The 20000-nt window shown below is 47.2% G+C and overlaps 1 protein-coding gene across 1 annotated transcript in view; it reads left to right on the top strand.

Moving 5' to 3' along the window:
* LOC135239418 (astrotactin-2-like) overlaps positions 1 to 20000 on the top strand; it is a 383732-nt gene that overhangs the window by 104247 nt on the left and 259485 nt on the right. The window contains exon 3 of the mRNA XM_064308056.1: positions 6715 to 7123. Coding sequence (XP_064164126.1) covers positions 6715 to 7123 — 409 coding nt within the window. The remainder of the gene's footprint in view (positions 1 to 6714; positions 7124 to 20000) is intronic.

Consider the following 20000-nt stretch of genomic DNA (forward strand, 5'->3'; position numbering starts at 1 on the left):
ATCAGCATCACAAATCATTTTTACTTTAGTTGTACAATTTAAAAAAAAAAAAAACTGGCAGTGATTCCTACTCACGGCAGCCTTCTCTGAGCAACATTGATTTGAGCATTGTGTGTGTGTGTGTGAGTGTGTGTGTGCGTGTGTGGCGTGGTGTGTGTGTGGTGTGTGCTGTGTGTGTGGTGTGTGTGTGTGTGTGTGTGTGTGTGTGTGTGTGTGAGTGTGTGTGTGTGGTGGTGGTGTGTGTGTGGTGTGTGTGTGTGTGTGTGTGGTGTGTGTGTGTGTGTGTGTGTGTGTGTGTGTGTGTGTGGTGGTGTGTGTGTGTGTGTGGGTGCGTGTGTGTGTGTGTGTGCGCGTGTGTGTGTGTAGGCCTATTCTTTCAGAAACGGGCACTGCGTTAATAAATACCCGCTTCAAATGCCTCGAAGTGCAGCGGATTGGTGGAAGCTTGAAATGCCGCAGATGTGAATGTTTTCCATGTTGACGACGGAGTGGATTCGATAAACATCTCCCTTCAACTTGACACAGAAATAAGCGCAAGCATTCGTCTTTCCCCTTCACGAGCACGGCTTGGCAGTTCGTTTTGCTGATCACTGAGCTCATCAAGTGTTTGTGAAGAAAAAAACACGGGCAAACTTTACTGTCAAGTCAAAAATGGAGTAGGCCCACAAATGTGTGCAGAGTCCCAGGGCCGAGGTGAAGCCTTAAACAGAAACGTGCGAGACGATGTCACGCGAGCGCGGGCTGCTGGGAAGCGAGGGAGACGGGAGGCGTTTTCAGTCCGGCCGCCGTGCCGTCGGACTCCCGTCCGATAGCGAGCGTCACGGAAACGCGAGCGACTGAAGGGCCGCCGCGGAGATAGCGCCGCGCCGACGGCGCGTTCACTGAAAGGTAAGAAAAGGCCGGCGGCGGACAGTAGAGTCGATTCGCCCGATCGCGTGTTGGTGAGAAACGACCGCGCGCTCGTGTCTGGGGTTGCTCTGGTCGTGGAGAGGAATCACGCCGCCCTCTCGGTAAACGCACAAGTTGTATTTTTGGCGATTTTGAGAAGCGGTGTGTTCTCTTGCTTCGGGTGAAGTAACAGCGAATCCCCCGTTCGTGTCACAGTGTATTTTCGTCATCGTAGTTAGCGAACGATGAATGTTTCAAACCAAACCGCTGTAGCGTAAATCATTTCCGGGTGAATTTTAAACTCGAGCTCTCTGGTTATTTGCCCTCAACTGCAACTGTCAACTGCACCTCTTTATCCACTTATTTAATATTATATCTGTTGTATTTTCCTCTGTTTGTGAAGCACTTCATGGTGCCTTGTGCTTGCGTTAGAGTAGTAGTATAAAATTCCTTTGGTCGCTGTGTCCGTGTATATCAGTAAAACACGGCAGTAAACCCATGGCGGTCGAGTGAACCGTCCCGGGCTTGGCCGTCCTGCCCTGAACCTCGCCGTGCTTCGAGTTGCACGTTATTTTTGTTTGTTTATGTATCGACTAATCAATTAATCCCGTTACGGCGTGTGTACTCTTGCGTTTATCTCCACCTGCGATCTAGCCTATGTGAGTTTTTTTGTGTAATTATATTTTAAAAATGCTTTCTGATGCATTTTTTTTTTGTATTAAATGCACATTGTAGCCCCTTAGCCTTGTCTTCTTTTTTTTAAATAAAAGAACTGCATGAACAGCAAGAGGTGAATAAGAACACAATCAAAGAAAGGAAGGAACTGAAATATCCTATGAAGTCAGATCACTGATACCATTTAAAAAAGCACAATACAATGAGCAATCTATATTAATAATGGCTTTGTATTTATTATTGTTTTTGGTGTATTCGATCTTACTTGTGGTCTGTTGTTGTTGTAGTTTTCTTAGTGTATGTTGTTGTTTGTGGTGTGTGTGTGTTGTTGTATGTGTATGGTGTTGTGTTGGTGTATTATGTTGTGTGTGTTGTAGTGTGTGTGGTGTTGTTGGTGGTTTTGTTGGTAGTGTTGTGGTGGTGTGTTGCTGTGTTGTTTGTGTGGTGGTTTGCAGATGTGTGTTGTTATGTGTTGTATGTGTGGTGTGTGGGTGTTGTTGTTGTTGTTAGTGTGTGTGTGTGTGGTGTTGTTGGTGTGTTGTTGATGTTGGTGTGTTGTTGGTGTGTTGTTGTGTTGTTAGGTGTGTTGTGTTGTGTTAGTGTTGTGATGGTGTTGTGTGTTGTGGTGGTGGTGTGTTGTTGGTGTTGTGGGGTGTTGTTGTTAGTGTTGTTATGGTGTTGTTGCTGTTGTTGTTAGTGTTGTGGGTTGGTGTTGTTGGTGTTGTGGTGGTGGTGTTGTTGGTAGTGTTGTTGATGTTGTGGTGGTGGTGTTGTTGTTAGTGTTGTTATGGTGTTGTTGCTGTTGTTGTTAGTGTTGTGATGGTGTTGTTGGTGTTGTGGTGGTGTTGTTGGTGTTGTGGTGGTGTTGTTGGTTGTTGTTGGTGTTGTGGTGGTGTTGTTGCTGTTGTTGGTGTTGTGGTGGTGGTGGTGTTGTTGTTGGTGTTGTGGTGGTGGTTGCAGTCTAACCAGCTTACTGCTCGTAGCATGACTGAGTCTCTGGCCCATATGTGCTGCTGGATCGGGTTCCTGCCTGTGTGGAGGAACTCCCTGTTGAGAGTGCCTGAGCCAGTGACAGGTTTTTAATTTGGCGTCAGTTTTAGGGGAAGAGGTGTCAGCTGCTTTGACACAAGGTGTGAGTGCTCCCCTCTGGGATCAGGACAGAGAGCCATGGCCACTTAAACGCCCCCCCCCCACCCCCCACCCCCCACCCCACAATCCTCTGCTTCCAACCCCCACAGTAGATTTCACATTTCCCCAGTGTCCTTGGCCGTATCGATGAGACCTTTCACGGCTCCACTCTTAGCCAGAGAATATACACAGCTTTGTGTGTGTGTGTGAGTGAGTGTGTGTGTGAGTGCATATGTGTGTGTGTGTGTGTTTTTGTGCCTGCATGTGTGTGTGTGTTTGTGTTTGCGCGTGCGTGTGTGTGTGGTGTGTGTGTGCATGCATGTGTATGCATGTGCGTGTGTGTGTGCTCGCGTGCATTTGTGTGTTCGTGTATGTCTGTGTTTGTTTGTGTGTTTTTCTGACAGTATGCATGTGCACATAAATATTTTGCATCTGCGTAATTACACGTGTGTGTGTGTGTGTGTGTGCGTGCGTGTGTGTGTGTGTACTTGTTTGCACACGTGCCAGTGAGCCCGCTGTCACATGCACGCTGAACAAATGGACCTTTTAACGGAATTCGCCGAGCCTCCCGCCAATCAGGAAGTTCCCCTCCAGTGCCCAGATGGCATCAGCAGAAGGGAGCAGGTGTGGGCGGGGCTTCACCACAGGTCCTCCCCCCATTTTATCCTGCAGTTTTTCTTTAGGGCTCCTGCGTTATGGCACTGATGCAGAAGCAGGGGATCTTAAATGGTTTTCCTCCGCAGAATTCGCCCAGGGTGAATAGATTACACAGTGTTCGAGCGTGACGCTCATTCTATAGTCGTATGTTGGAGGACGGAGTGTAGCACAGTGGGTAAGGAACTGGGCTTGTAACCGAAAGGTCGCAGGTTCCATTCCCGGGTAAGGACACTGCCGTTACCTGCATTGCTTCAGTATATATCCAGCTGTATAAATGGATACAATGTAAAAAAATAAAAATAAAAAAATAAAAAAAATGCAAAAGTTGTGTAAGTCACTCTGGATAAGAGCGTCTGCTAAATGCCTGTAATGTAATGAGTCCATAAGTAAAAAAACAGACTCATTTCATTGCACTTTTGTATTATTATATTTTATAAAATAATCAGATTTCAGCTTCTCTCCTACAAGTTGCACTCTTTAACTATACCTTTGTGAGAACAAAGTTGGGAGAGAAAAGATTATATTTAGGGTTGGGGTTAGTTTTATGGTTAATGCTGGGGTTCGTGTTAGGGCCTGGGGCTGGTGTTAGGGTTATGTAGAGGAAAAATATCAACTTTGAGATAAAAACATACTGTCTTGCAAGCCTTCCGTTCGTTAAGGGTAGGTGGGCTGTGTCCAACTCACTTCGGCCCTGTGTTTCCTGTGTGTCTGTGTCCTACTCATCGGTTGCGTGTGGTGGGGCCTGGTGTCCAAACCCTCCACTTTCTGTGGGCCCTGGTGTCCTAACCCTCCACTTCCTGTTGTGCCTAGTGTCCTAACCCTCCATGTTCTGTGGGGCTTGGTGTCCAAACCCTCCACTTCCTGTTGCGCCTGGTGTCCAAACCCTCCACTTCCTGTTGCGCCTGGTGTCCTAGCCCTCCACTTCCTGTCAGGCGACGCGTGGATTAAACGGATGGCTTGGTCGTCTCTGAGCCAGAAAGAGGATAAGCACCCGCGTTTACACTAAGACTCCAGCCTCGTGTAGCAGAATCAAGTCCCACCGCACCGCACCGCACCGGCGGGAACAGTGTGACGAACGCGCGCATAATTCCACCGCGGGGTTGATCTGCATAATGTCATTTGCGAGTTTAGCGAAGGTTTATTTCTCTGATTGGGCGGCAGGTTCGGGTGTTTGGAAATAACTCACGTGCATAGTTGGAGTTTTTTATTTAAAAAAAAAACCAGAAATGTATTTAATCAAGTTAAGAAAGTAGCTTAAGGGGAGGATTATGGCCCCGGGACGCAGACGTACACTCTTTTGATTACCGATGCAGTTTCCCCCAGCCTCTCTCCTCTCCGCTCCCCTCCCCTCCCTCCACGCGAGCTTGTTTGAAGCTCGTTGCTGTGATCCTTCCGCGTGTTGGGTAAACAGGCACATTTAATTGTGTTTGATTTTGTTGCGGTGGAACGGGTAATGAGCGAATGCTGTCTCTGCAGAGACGGGGGGGGGAAATAAATAAAAAAAACTCATCGAAAATCTCGGAGACGCGCCCGCGTGTTCGAAAACGCCGCGGGAGGGACGCCTCAGACCATTACGCCCGAAAAATAAACCGCAACCGCGGTTTCTGATCACTAATCACATTCCTCTGGTAACCGATAATAATTTTAAAAAAGCAATTCCGCGCAATTGCATTATGTGGGCAGGCTGGATGCATGGATTCAGCTCGATTTTTTATTTACTTTTATAGAACTGCGAATCTTATTTTCACAAAGCTGGTTGCTGGTTCCCAAGCCCCCCCCCCCATCCCACCACCCCCCCCCCCCAATCCCCACCCCCCTCCCCCCTTTTCATTTCCATCTTTTTATTTCACTTCAAGAAAAGTTTTAGCATATTTCAGCTTCTCTGTGTTTTTTTATTATTTATTTGCAGTTTGAGATTAATGAACACATTTCCCTGACTGTACTCCGCCTGCCTGAAGTGCCTGGCCCTCAGGTTTGATTTATGAGCGCTCAGACGAGCCCACACCGTAACCAGGAAGGGCTTTGTTTTTTCCCTTAAGAAGATGGAATTTTTTTAAAATCCGTGATTAATAACTCCGCCGTCTCGTAAGTACGATCCCGGCTCGGGGAGGGACACGACGAGACTGTTAAAAGGCAGCGTTCGTGAACCGCGGGTTCTTTTCAACATGCAGCGAGCGATTAAAAGGCTTTGGAGACCTTCCGGACGGGACGTCCCGTGACGCTTGTGCCGAGAGAGTCTCAGCTGAGCTTACGAGTTTGGGACGCGCGCCGAAGTTCTTAAAACGCCGGGGTTCTGCGATTGGAGGATTGTCGTTTCTCTCAAGGTTCAGTGCGAGCACCTCTTTGATGAGTCCCGGGTGAGATGAAGTGCACTGATCTCCAATACAGGGCGAGCTCTCCTAACTTCTGCTGATTGAAAAAATGCTCTGAGTAATTCACCCTTTTTCTCGTTTGATTTTTTTTTTTTTTTTGGAGCATTGGCTCTATTCATATCCCTGATGCAGACAATTAATTCTAAAAGTTATGAACTAATATGACAACAATGCAGTAAATTAACTATTTATATATTACGTAACTTTCAGAAAAAAAACGTACCTTTTTCATTTTTGCTATTTTTTTTCTTGTATGTCTTGATGGTATGTGCATCTCATTAACAGAAAAAACTGATCTTTCTTGGCGGTGTAGCATAGTGGGTACGGAACAGGGCTTGTAACCAAAAGGTTGCAGGTTCTATTCCCAGGTTGCTGACTACCGCTGTATCCTTGAGTAAAGGTTCTAAGTTGGGTTGCTTTAGTATACTGTACATATGGCTCTATAAATGGACACTATGTAGGAATGCCTCATACGCGTCTCATAAGCATCTCATATGTGTCTCATATGTGTCTCATAAGCATCTCATATGTGTCTCATATGTGTCTCATAAGCATCTCATATGTGTCTCATAAGCATCTCATATGTGTCTCATATGTGTCTCATATGTGTCTCATAAGCATCTCATATGTGTCTCATATGTGTCTCATAAGCATCTCATATGTGTCTCATAAGCATCTCATATGTGTCTCATATGTGTCTCATAAGCATCTCATATGTGTCTCATATGTGTCTCATATGTGTCTCATAAGCATCTCATATGTGTCTCATATGTGTCTCATGTGTCTCATAAGCATCTCATAAGTGTCTCATAAGTCTCATATGTGTCTCATATGTGTCTCATAAGCATCTCATGTGTCTCATAAGCATCTCATATGTGTCTCATATGTGTCTCATAAGCATCTCATATGTGTCTCATATGTGTCTCATAAGCGTCTCATATGTGTCTCATATGAGTATAAGTGTCTCATGCGCGTCTCGCTGTGCTTTCCCCAGGGAGGCCTGATCGCCCTGCTGCTGCTGATCCTGCTCTTCACCCTGGTGGTGTACACGCGCCAGCGCTGGTGCAAGCGGCGCCGCGTGCCGCAGAAGAGCGCCAGCACCGAGGCCACGCACGAGATCCACTACATCCCGTCCGTGCTGCTGGGCCCGCAGGCGCGGGACAGCTTCCGGGGCCCGCGCCTGCCCCAGCACGGCTCCGTCATCGGCATGCCCATCCGCGAGACGCCCATCCTGGACGACTACGACTACGACGGCGACGAGGACGACGAGCGCCCGGGCGACCCGGAGGTGCGGGCGGGGGGGGACTGCCCCAGCGAGGAGGACGCCTGCAGCCAGCTCACGCACGCCGCGGACAGCCTGGGCCGGGGAGACGAGCACCAGGGCTACAGCCTGAGCAGGAGGGGTGAGTCGCTCCCGCCCGCTGTCCGTCTTCTCGCGTTCGGCCAATCCAGTCGGGAGGGGGGTGGGGCCAGCCCATTGGCCCTGCCCCCTAGTGTGGCTTTATTTTTCAATAATGGTAAAATTCAGAAACCTGAACAAAATTGCATTTACATGATACATGTCGATATAGTTGATTATATTATTATTATCAATTAGTATCAAATAATATAATTAGTATTAATTCCAGTTATTAGGCACATCTGCCTCAGTAGCTCAATAGTCAGGGGCCAATGAAAATTTGCACATTTTAGAGGAGGTTGAGTTTTCAACCGATGTGTTATTATAAAATATATTATAATGTATTGTATAACACATGAAAATATTGCTTTGTTCATTAATAGTGCTAGAAACAATTTTGGGTTTGCTGGGTAATCGGAAGATGCTCGATAATCCGCTGCTCCCCAGTCTATAGTCTGTCACTGATAACGCAGATTTTTTGACATGGAAGAAATCCAACCCCGACGCTCCATCCCCAAACCATCAATCCCCAGCCATCCGCCCCCTACCATCAATCTCCAGCCATCCATCCCTAGCCATCTATCCCCAGTCCTTCATGCCCTGCATCCATCCCTAGCTAGGCCCCTAAAGTAGACACATATATTTTTGTGCCTGCAGCAGTTCTCGGTCAGTTGCTTTCAGCCTCTCTGAAATGGACACGCATGAATTCATCCTTCCTGACATTTCAATTTACAGTTTTTAATGTGCCTCTTTTTTTCACAAACAAAGTAGATTGTTGTTGTTTTTCAGCATTATTTGGTTTTCTTTGTTTCTCAACTTTATGTAGTTTTCCCATAAAATAGCGAAGCACCTTTGTAATTCCCAATTTTGCAGTCTACTTCTGCTCAGTGTTTTATAAATATATTACACACACACACACACACACACACACACACACACACTACATGTGGCCATGTACTGCATATAATGGGCTGTATAACGTTTGGGACAGAGACATTTTTTTCTTTGGCTCTATACTCCACAATTTTATATTTGTAACTAAACTATTCACATGTGGCTAAAGTGCACATTCTCAGCTTTTATTTAAAGCTATTTTAATACACATTCACCATGTAGAAATTAGAGCTATTTTATGCATAGTCCCCCCCGCACCCCCCCCCCCCATCTCAGGGTGGCGTATTGTTGGGAACATGTTGATGTTTCGTAAATGAAAGTAGTCATCTTTAGATTTTGTCGCTTATCCTTTGAATGCCAGTCACTGCTTGAAGTCTGTGGCCCATAGACGTCACCAGGTGCTGAGTATCTTCTCTGGTGATCTTCTGCCAGGCCTGTACTGCAGCCATCTGCAGCTCCTGCTTGTTTAAGGGACTGGTTGCCTTGCGTTTTCTCTTCAGCACGAGGAACTCATGTTCAGTTGGATTGAGATGGGGCGAAAGAATGGCTAAGCCATTCAATAATTTTCCAGTTTTTAGCTTTGATGAACTCCTTTGTTACTTTAGCAGTATGTTTGGGATCATTGTATTGCTGTAGGTGTAAGTGCCGTCCAATGAGTTAGGAGGTATTTGCTTGAGCTTGAGCGGATAAGATGCTTCTGTACACTTCAGAATGCATTCTGGTGCTGCTGTCAGCAGTTGCATCATCAATGAAGACAAGTTAGCCAGTACCTGTGGCAGCCATACATGTCCAAAACATGACATCTCCACCATCATGTTTCACAGATGAGGGGGGTGCTTTGGATCTTGGGCAGTTCCTTTTGACCTCCATACACTTGCCATCTCTCTGATACAAGTGAATCTTGGCCTAATCTTTCCACAAGACCTTTTTTCAGAACTCCAGGCTCTTTTAGGTACGTCTTAGCAAACTATTACCAGGCCATCCTGTTTTTTGTGGCCAAATAGTGGTTTGCATCTGGCAGTGTGGCCTCTGTAGTCCCGTTTCTGAAGTCTTCTGCAGACAGTAGTCACTGACACATCCACACCTGCTTCCTGAAGTGTTTCTGATCTGTTGGACAGGTGTTTGTTTTTCTTCATTATGGTGATAATTTTTCAGTCATCAACTGTAGAGGTCTCCCTTTGATTTTGGGAAACCTAAGGATTGGCCCATGCCTCTGACTGTTTTTTTTTTCTTATTTCCCAGCCTCATAATGGCTTCCTTGACTTTCACTGGCACAACTGGTCCTTATGTTGACAAACACTAGATACTGAAAGTTCTCTTATACCTGCACCAAGAAAGCAATTAAAGACACCGGACTAATCAGAAACACCTGTGAAGCCATTTGTTCCTAAAATTATGGTTCTGCGAAATGGGGAAATGGGGGGGAAACATGTATAAAAAGTACTGTAATTTCTACATTTGGTGAAACCCAATGTATACCCTTAATGAAAGCAGAGAATGTGCACTTTAACCACATGTGAATTGTTTGATTGCAAATCTAAAATTGTGGACTGCAGTCCCAAATCAAGAAAAAAATACCGTTTGGCTTTTTTCCCCATATAAACATATTTTTTTCTTGCTGGAGAACAGAAAACCGACAGCCTTGCGGTTCAGGCCTCATCTCCGCAGACGGAGTGCCGTCACCCGAACGGTAAAATGAAGCCACGATGTTATCTTCAGAGCCGGGGTTAAAAGCCTTTTTCCTCCGCACGGAGGCCGCGTGGCTGTCGCGGCACGGGCGGAAAGAACCGCCGTTTAACAGGCGCTTAACTGAGACATCGATTCGCCCGCTCGCTAACGATGGCGAATGACCCCGGCCGCCCTCGGAAATCCGTCCACCGGTGCCGTGGCGCTGATCTTGATCTTACGCGGGGTGTAGCCGCGCGTGCCGGTTGGCCGTTCGCTAATGGCGGCCGGCTCGATGCATTGATTTCCTCCGGTCCTTAGTTAACGCGATGAGGACCGTGACCCGGGCTCCACTTAGGCTCACGCGATGCTAGAACGAGACCCTATTAAGCGCGGGAAAGAGTTGATGTGTATTATAGTTAAAGGGCTCTTTAAATTCCCCTCTTAATTTTCTCTCATTGATTGGAGGTGATGGAGAGGTCATTTGAACACCTCTGTGCTGGAAGCAACACGTGTAGATTGCTCCCCTGAGGAGGAACGACTGCGAGTATTTCGGTGAAACAGCGGGATAGCGGTTAGCACGTTTCCTTCGTCGTTGCTGGGTTATGTTTCCTGGTTGTTCATTCGCTGTACCGAATCGCTTACCCATCGTGTCTCACCTTCTATCCCACACACAAATCTCGGAAGGAATATTGTAATTATCTGGGGACAGGATACCCACTTGTCACCGATGCGTTTACATCCTTGGGTTTACCTTCTCGAAGATATGAATAATTTAGACGGATGGGACAACGTGTCCAGCGAATAATGTGGCAAATTTGTTTCGCTAGTTGGCTTTTCTCTCTGTGTGGTGGAGGGGGGGGGAGGCTGGGGGGTGCCACAGATCCTCTGACGCAGGAGGGAAAATGTGTTACTCTCGTGATGTGGCTTTGGTTAGTGACAGTCACGCAAACAAGCTCAACGTGATTAGTCAATGTTATAGCTGCTCCAGAAATGAATTAAAAGAGGATTAAATTATTTTTCCGAAGAGCTAATGAAGGAATCACAGGCAGTCTTGCTCTGAAGTGCCACAATCCCACAGATATTTTTCAAAAAAAAAAAAAAAATTTAATCTGTCTTTGTGGCGAAATGTGAAGTGCCTTGAGTATGTGGTCATTTCCATTTAGCAGGATTGCTTAGTTTCAACTAGACTCCAAACCAGGGGCACAGCCAGGAACTGAACTCTGGGAGTTCATATTCTGTGTGAATGACTGCTTTCCCTGGCTTCTGATGATGATCTGTGTATTCAGATTTTGTTTTGGGGGGGGGGGGGGTCAGATTCTTAGTGATCTGCTTCCACATGCTTTATGTGCATCGCTAGCATTTTGGGGGGAGAGAGATTGCGGCATCAGCGTAAATATTTTAGCTCATCACAACCACTATTCATCGGAAAATAAGAACACAGGAATATTTTAGGAGGATAAGGGGCCATTTAAGGCTCACTATTGATCTTCGACGTGTCAAAAGCTCGTGTGACTGTAGATTGCAGTTGGGGTTGGAGCACGATTGCCCCGGAGGGAGGTGTGGGGGGGTTGGGGTGGGGTGGTGGCGAGTGAATACAGTTGGCGGGATTCAGAGTAATGACTCTGCAGCTCAGCTGACTGGGCTGTGCAAATAAACAGAGCGGCGGTTGGCAGGGCGCGCTTTGGAGGACGCTAACGCTAGGGCCGCGGAGCCGCTAACCGGCCGAGCAGCCGGTCTCTCCTTCGGTACGGAGTACGGGACTTCGATACTTTTAGTCAGAAAAATAAACACGAGAGGATGAAAGGGGTTTACCAAAAAAAAGAGAAAAGGCAGAACTTTTGAAGGCAGTGGCTGCCGTGCTTTTGGCCTTTTTTTTTTACGGCTTTCTTTCATCCTTCCGGAGGAATAATGCCGTCGGTTCTGCCTCCCCAGCGGTGAGCTTGTGAGTCAGAGACGCTTCGGACGGGGTGCGGCAAACGAAACGAATCTGCTTCACAATGAAATGGCCGCTGGAAGCTCGGTTCCCCTCAGACTCCCTGTCAGGAGAGACGGGAGCGGGAAGAAAGGCTTCTGTTGTGAAGTTCCCCCCTGATGCTAGTCACTTCCTGTGGGCCCAAACCAGGCTGCGCTATTGAAGCTCACTTCCTGGTCTTGTTGAGAGACGTTGTTCACTAGCGCCACTGCAGGTGGCTCCAGTGCAGGTGTTTCAGCCACCCGATTTAACGTAAGTCAATGGCAACAATACAGTCAAAATACAAAGTCAGTTATTTTTTTCCACAAGAAAAAGTAAATGGTAATTGGACTGCATTTATATAGCGCTTTTGTCCAAAGTGCTTTACAATTGATGCCTCTCATTCACCCATTCACACACCAACGGTGAAAGGCTACCATGCAAGGTACCAATCAGCTCGTTGGGAGCAATTAGGGGTTAGGGGTGTCTTTCTCAGGGACCCTTCGACACGCCCCAGGGCGGGGGATCGAACCGGCAACCCCCCGACTGCCAGACAACAGCTCTTACCTCCTGAGCTATGTCGAAACAGGTGTTCTTTTCAGGTGTTTCTTTATTTTTTGTGCTATTTGAAGTTATTGTGCTATTTGGACGGTAATATTTTGCTGACGAATCAGGGACAGTTTGCGTCACAAACCGAGTCACTGTGTCCCACGCGCTTAGTGGACGACTGGACTTCAGATCCCCTACTGCGCAGTCTCTGGCTCCAATTTGCACAACATGGCGGCGCCCACGAAACTACACTTCCAGACTTCAAAAACGCTTTTCACCAAGCCCAAGGAGAGTCGACGGGCGAAGTCACAGTGACTTTGTCCGTATTTTTCTACAGCCTATACTCGGAACACAGTGACGTATTCCCAAGAATACAGACGCGAGGGCCAGAACATAATTTCCATCACATTTCTCCTGAGAGTGCATGATATTGCACTCCACTAACTCAGTTCTGCAGAAACACAAGTGTAAACACAAGCTGTTCAGCTGGTCAGGGTCTGCAGTTCGCATGTTTTTAAAGTGGTCTAGAATGTTCTATTTCAGACCGCTTTTAAACTTAACTAAGCTTTCCTGCTGTGAGCCAGGTAGAAATGTACTGTAATTGCAATAAGTGCAAGCTAATTGTATGTGAAATGACTTTTGGTTTTTTATATAAAGAAAGTAAACAAGAGCTTCCACATGGCATATCAATTGATTATAATCCATATAAACCACCTGTTACGATTAAGTAGGATGATGTTCCTATAAACAATATATCTGTCATAATTTTTTTCAGTAAACATCCTGCCATTAAATGAGATGGTATGTAAATAACAAGCCTTATGTGTGGAATTTCCCTTGGGCAAAAAAACAGTTGTAATTCAGCAAAATTAGTTTAAATAAATTAACCCCCCCCCCCCCTTGTGTCTCTTGCTAGATAGCAGGTAGGCTTGCGTTGGAATCATATTTGTCCAAAATTGCATTATGGGAGAAGCAGAGAGCTGGGAAAGATGGCGGACCGAAGCAGGACAGGTGGCAGGCGGGAGGATCAGTGGTCTCTGGAGCGTCCGGTCTCACTCCGGTCGACCTATCAGACGCGCAGTTTGGACCTACCCGGACACGCAGTTGTGCAGACCGTCTGCACATGCACCTTACTGACTGAGCGAACACGTTCCCGCTCAATAAAAAACTGAAAACGGTGACTGAAATAGATTTTTAAAATACGAAAGAATGACGATACAATATTTGCGAAGACAGACGGTTGAATTTTGGTTAGCTTTGACCCAGGTTCCAGAATACAGAGAGAGTGTACGTTACGAAAAGACAAGAGGGCAGAATAAGGCTGTTTGGAGGGAGCTGGGAGACAGAGGTGTGTGTGTGTCTGCCTGCCTGTCTGTCTGTCTGTGTGCGGGCGTGTGGGCGTGCGTAAAATACAACAATCATGAAAACGATTAGTCCGATTGTTCCTGCTGGGCTCAGCACATTTCTACCGTTGCACATTTGTCTCCCATCAGGGCTGCCCTCCCACACAAGTGCAGAGTCGGCGTTAATGTCCGGGACGTCCGCGGGAACAGGGAACATTCTGATTCTCTGTCTGCGGTCCGTCGGCTCTCCCCGGATTATTCCGTGTCTTACACCGAGAGCACACTTCACAAAACCGAAGTCCATCCATACATCACTCCTTAAAACCTTTCCGGGGTGGCTTTTATGGGAATGATAAACTCCGGCGAAGCCGTTTGGTTGGAGATACATTTCAGAGGCATTTACGGGCGAGTCTTAGGGGACATCAGATCGGCGTGTGCACGCATTACATCAATCCCACGCTCCGATTAGACTGCGTTTCCGAGCGGAACTGTAAAATGCTCACGGTCCGAGAATGCATCAAAGGCATATTATTTTGTCTATTAAATTGAAATGGACTCCGATTTAGAGTGTTTTCTGTTGTTTACAGTTACAGCCTTAATAGCTGAAGCCTTTGGAGGGAAGTCGGCCTACCTTGCACACACCAGTAGCCTATTGTTTGCACAGGGATTACTGGCAAAAGTCAAAACCCTGATATATCTCAGTATGCCAACTACATCCTCTAACAGTGACACAGTAAAGTAATTGAGCAGCGACAGTCAAACATTAACATACAACGGATTATTCGGCATCGGGAAATCAATTTGGCGAATGTAGTGCATTTGTGTGTGCCGTGTGAGAGCGTGATTGAGAGAGGAAGGGGGGAGATGGGTGAGCAAGTCAATCATTATTAAAACATAATATCACTTTTGTCCATGTCATCGTTTTTGCAGACTATTTAAATCCAGAATATTAGCATAACCCCTCTTTCTCTTTCGCTCTTCAACGCATGTTCCCCGTTTCCCCTTAATTTCGGGCGGGAAGCTAACAGATGTTTACATCCAGGCCTTTTTGGCTTCCGCGAAAAGAGCCTCGTTCGTATTCGCACGTCGGTCCTTCCAGAATGCGTTTCGTTCGCCGTCAACCGGCGCTGTCCGTTCCTTCAGCGACAGCAATTTGCGGCATTAAATAAAACCGGGACAGTATTTCGCTCTTAATTTAGAGTCCAGCCCATAATTTCGCTCGCGATCGTTAATATTTACGGCGCTCTGACGGTAGCGTCTTGCGATGTTCGGAGCGCGGTAAAGCGAGATGAAGGTTTTACGGTGAGAGGGGGTCGTTTCGTCGTTCGGGCTTTCTTGCTCGTAATCTACAGCGAATCCATCACCGCGTCGAGCCTGGTGTGAAGACTCCGGGGGACCTCCTGCCTCCCCGCCACAAATCACCGTGAGCGAATTCCATTCCGTTTATTAATAATTCAGTCTGGGGAAATATTTCCTATCGTCGGTGTAAAACTTCAGCTTAGTTCCTGTCTGCGCCCTTGGGTGCTGTTGACAGAAGGCGGAGACCTTGAAGCGGATTCGCTGGAGAACCTTCACGAATAAAAAAAACCTCCTTTGTCAGCTTAAAGACTTCAGTCAAATCGTAATCACGGAGAGAACGCGGGAATTAAACTTGATGAAGTCAGGCTTGCGTCAAATACGCATTTGATACGCGATAGACACAAGGAAAACTTTTCCTTTTGATTCCTGTTTTTTTACATTTTTTTAAATGTAGATTTTTGTTCAATATTCAGGCGGGGAAACTCTTACATGTCTTGCGTTTGTGTGACTCTTACATTTTGTACGAGTAACAAGCTTCGCCTCAGATTTGCAGGAATCGGCGAGGGAGTTATTTTGAGATTTATGATGCAAAGAAGCTTAGAATTTTCCGCAAATTACAGTCGCCGGAATAATCCGAAGACACGTCCTTGTTAGCGTCTCCCTCCTCCAGCTGATTATCATCAAGTCTGAGGAGTCGTTTGCTGACAAATACACCCTCAGAACAGCCGTGTATTAGTTATTACACACAGTGCTAAGCCCTTCTATCCTAAAACAGACGGCTAAATGCCCGTGATTAAAAATATGAAAAACAACCGCCTCTTAGGCACGATGATAGATGCTGATTTTTTGAAGATAATGCTGGCATACCCTTTACAAAACTTTCCTTTGGGAAAAAAAAAAACCTTATTTGAATGCATAAATGAATTTTAACAAAAAGATGAATGCTAAAAATGTCTCATTATGTTGAACAGCAGGCTAACCGCACTCCCGAACGGGAAACAATGTTAACTTAAGGACATTTGGTGCATAATGGTTATAGTCGAGGGTCACAAAGTTTTAATTAGTTGGTCTTTGTTACTTTTCCTCAAAGGAGGGGAAAAAAAAAAAAAAAAAAAAATCACACCTCGCGAAATCGTTGGAAAGCCCACACCATTGCAGGTTTCGGATTGTGGCTTAGTTGGCACCGAAATGCGAAAGCATGACTTGACAGGCTTATTCTGGTGAAATGTTTCACACGTTTTTTTTTTTATTCTTCTTCTTTTTTTTTTTTTCAAACCGACATGGCAGGGATTAAATACGCCGGCTCTGTTAGCCTCGCTAACGGGCTTCGCAGTGCGGTTTTGCACTATGAGAGCGGGGCCTCAGAGGGCCGAGCTGCTTCTGTTTCAGTAATGTGTGCAGCCCAGTGCTCTGCGTTGTGAGATATTTCGATATTTAGTCCTCTAATCAGCGTCTACCGTTTGGCGGGGCACAGAAGCGCTCTGTTGTGTGTGTGTGCTAATCGTAAGTGGGACGAGGTGTCTGTCCTGCTGTACTTTGATGACATTGAGGATGATGTCATGGAGGATTAATGTTCATGATACTGGTGGTACGGTATCATGACGGTGATGTCATTGATGGGTATTGTCATGGCGATGATGCAGTGGATGACGTCACGTCGGAGCAGCGTCTGGCTCGGCGGCGTTGTCGCCAATCCGACGGGCCGACGGGCTGTAGTGGGTGGGCCTCAGATAGCCCCGCCCCCACCGCTAACGCCCGCCGTTCTGAGACGAGTCGGGGTTCGCGAGAGTAAAATGGCGGCCGCCGCGGACTCGCCCGCGTCCTTCAGCGTTAACACGGCGTGAACGCCACGGGGACGGAGAGGTAAAGGGCGCGGGAGGAGTTTTATCTTCTCATCTGCCCGGGCGAGAAGGCTATCCGCTTTCAAATGTCAGCGTCCGCCGCTTCCCGCGTGCATTGTGTCTGGATTGACAGTTTAGTCACTGTTTAGGCAGATTGGGAGACTGAAAAGATCCACCGAGTTCAGCAGAAAAGGTTTAAAGCGACAGTACGAACCCCCTGAGCTGTGAAGAGGTGGGGGACATTACAGAATCTCGTTATTTATATCGTTTTTTGTTTAGTGGAATCCCCTCTCCAGCAGGACTGTGGTTGTGGATACACTTTATCCATTTATACAGCTGGGTGTTTGCTCGAGCAATTGGATTAAGTGTACAAATTCAGTGTTCAAAGTGTAGCAATTGGCATGTACAAATTCAGCATCCCACCAGGGGTTCAGACCTGCCCCCTTCTGGTTTTATTCATGTTTCCCGGAGTATTGTCACCTTATACGCCTGGCAAAACGGCAGGTCAAAAAATTGCCAAGTCATGACTTTTTTTTTTTTAGAATTAACATACGCAGGATGTGCTGATGAAAGCATATTCCGGAGCTTAAGGTTTTAGTGGTAATGCTTTGAAAAAGTTGGGTATTTACTGACGTTATTCCGGAAGAAAACTTTAAACTTTCTCGAGCCCACAGCCGCAGTGGCCCGCCTGGGATTCTAACACGCGACCTTCCAGGCCGACGCACGTTAGCCTATCAAACAGCCGCGCTCTTCGCCTTGTTCCTCGTTCCCGCCGCGCCTCGGCTGAGCACGCTCTCCACCCGCTAATGAAGCCGGCCGGCGAGATGCCGTGGCAACCGCGCTCGCCGCCTCGCTAATCAATTCCGAGTGATTTTTTTTTTTTTTTTTTTGTTCATTAATTTTTTTTTTTTTCCGAAGCGGCAGGTCGACGCGCCTGATTAGGTTCTAATGAGAACGTCGCCCTCCGCTGGCGGCGAGAGGTTCCCGCGTCCGCGCCCGGCCGACGCCGCGCGGCTTCGACGGTCGTCCATTTTACGCCGTCGGAGGGAGGAGCGCAAGGGCGGGTAATATCGAGCTCTCGCGGCAGGTGGTGTTTGAGAATTTAAAAACTCTAATGGCGGGGGGGGGGGGAGGGGGGGGATTTGGGTGAGCTTTCCTGACAGTAGTTCCTGTGCTGACTGACGTACCTTTTGGGCGTCTTGTTTAAATAAATAAATGAATGAATAAAAATCACAAACGGAACTATTTTGTTGTTGACGTTTGCTGAATGACACGCCTCCAGCACGCGTAGCGGCCGCCTGTCAGCCGTTAAACAGACGCGAGTGAGTCTGCATAATCGTTCCGGAACATTCTCGTCGTAAGCGCGCTTAATGAAACTTTAAAGAGAAAGCGACACTTTTATTTACCTTTTTTTTTTTAACGAGTGCACGAGTTCTCATTCCGTAAGACATAAAAACGGAACCTTTTGCAGTGCTTCCCTGCCGTCCGGGACACCGGTGACCAATCCGAATATGGCGTTTGGGCTTAACGACAGGGTCGGGGGGCTATCGTCCCAGGTCCGTTGATTTCGCGGGGGCGTGGCTTAGCATTGCGCACCGGTTCCGTGACTCACCGCTGGGGTGAAGCCGCACGTTCTCCGACGAGCTCCCCGGGCGTCGCTCTCGCCCCCCCGCAGTCGGCCGCTCGCGGGCGTGTTTCCCATTTCTCGAACAGTGATCCTCAGATGTATATCCGTTCTGTCATTTTGAAATACCCACGCAGCAGTAATAAAAACTGACATCGGAGACGGTGTACTGCACACGTCGGATCTTTGATGTGATTGGTTGTCGCGCCGTGCTCCCCGTCCTTTCCGGTCGCTTCGCTGGCTTGTCTCGTGTTGCCTGCTATCCCAGCATGCCTTTAGATTACATTGCATTACATTACATTATACTGCATTTTCAGCATTTAGCAAACGCTATTATCCAGAGCAACTTACACAATCTAATACAAAGCTGTTACATTGCTTCCATTTATACAGCTGGATATATACTGAAGCTATGCGGGTTAAGGAGCTTGCTCAAGGGTACAACGGCAGTGTCCAACCTGGGTGTCGAACCTGCGACCTTCAGGTTACACGACCATTTCCTTACCCATTATCCTACGCTGCCGCCCGGGTGCAGACGCGGAAAATGGGCTCCCATTCTAAATGAATGGAGTCGGTTACAAAGCCGCTTCTCATTGGAGGATGTGTGGCTTTACCCTTAGGCTGCAGATCAACATGTGATTGGTTTATCTGCTCCCGTTCAAAAATAACTGCCACGGGAACTGTAGGCCCGTCCATTAAAACGTAAAACTGCAGATTGACTCAATTCTTAGATACGATTTCGTAGACTGACTGTTCCTATTCATTTCTGAAATGACCCAACAGTACTGTCACTGCAGAATTATGAAAACTCGCATGGAGGGGGATTTGAAAATAATGTTGGGGGTGTACCTCCGGGTGGGTCAAACGTTCTTCTGATCCAGTCCTGTTTTTGACCTAGTGCAACCCCCCACCTCCACCCACCCCCACCCACCCCCCCCACCCACGCATCCAACTGGTATAATGAATATGTGCGCCGACTGATCAATTCTGATTTGAGTGTGCGCATGAGTAGCATGCAAGTCTCCTGATTACAAACCTGATTTATTTTCGCATACAAACGAGGCACAAATTGGAAGCGGAAAGATGCGATTCCATTTCTTTGATTTTTTATCTTCTTTTTTATTTCACTCTCCCTGCTGTTCTTAAAACATCGGAACTGTGTCAATTACGAAGAAAGAAAAAAATGGAATCGGGCGAACTTGAAGTTCTTAGGTTTGGCGAACTCAAAGTTGCAAACGACAGAAAGTTCCTTCTTCCCACTCATTGCACAATATGGCCCGGGTTAGGACTTCATTACTATGTGTTCACATCCCATTAGGTGAATTATCTCTGAAGGTGATAAATTGGCTGGCTGTACGGGCCGAGTTCATTTGCATAATGAAGTCTTTCCCGGTTTTTTCCTCCCCGCCTCTTACACGTGTTGGTAATTAGCAGGTATTGGCTTGGCGGGGCCTGACCGCGCCGCCTGATCTCCTGAACCGCGCCGGCGGCGTGTGAACCGGCGCCGCCACGCTAATGGGGACGTCGTAGTTCACGCGTTAGCGTCGGCATCGATCATCCAGCGCCTTTCCCAAACACGCAGGGAGACGGAGGAAGGGATTTCGCCTCGGCTGAGGTTCGGTGGGCCTGAAAGATTCGCGCTTAACTTTGAGCAAACTCCCTCAGAGTGAAGTGAACTGCCCCCAGAAATTATCTTGCAGTTACATTACAGG

Source organism: Anguilla rostrata, chromosome 14, assembly GCF_018555375.3.
Source record: "Anguilla rostrata isolate EN2019 chromosome 14, ASM1855537v3, whole genome shotgun sequence".
NCBI classification, from domain to species: Eukaryota; Metazoa; Chordata; class Actinopteri; order Anguilliformes; family Anguillidae; genus Anguilla; species Anguilla rostrata.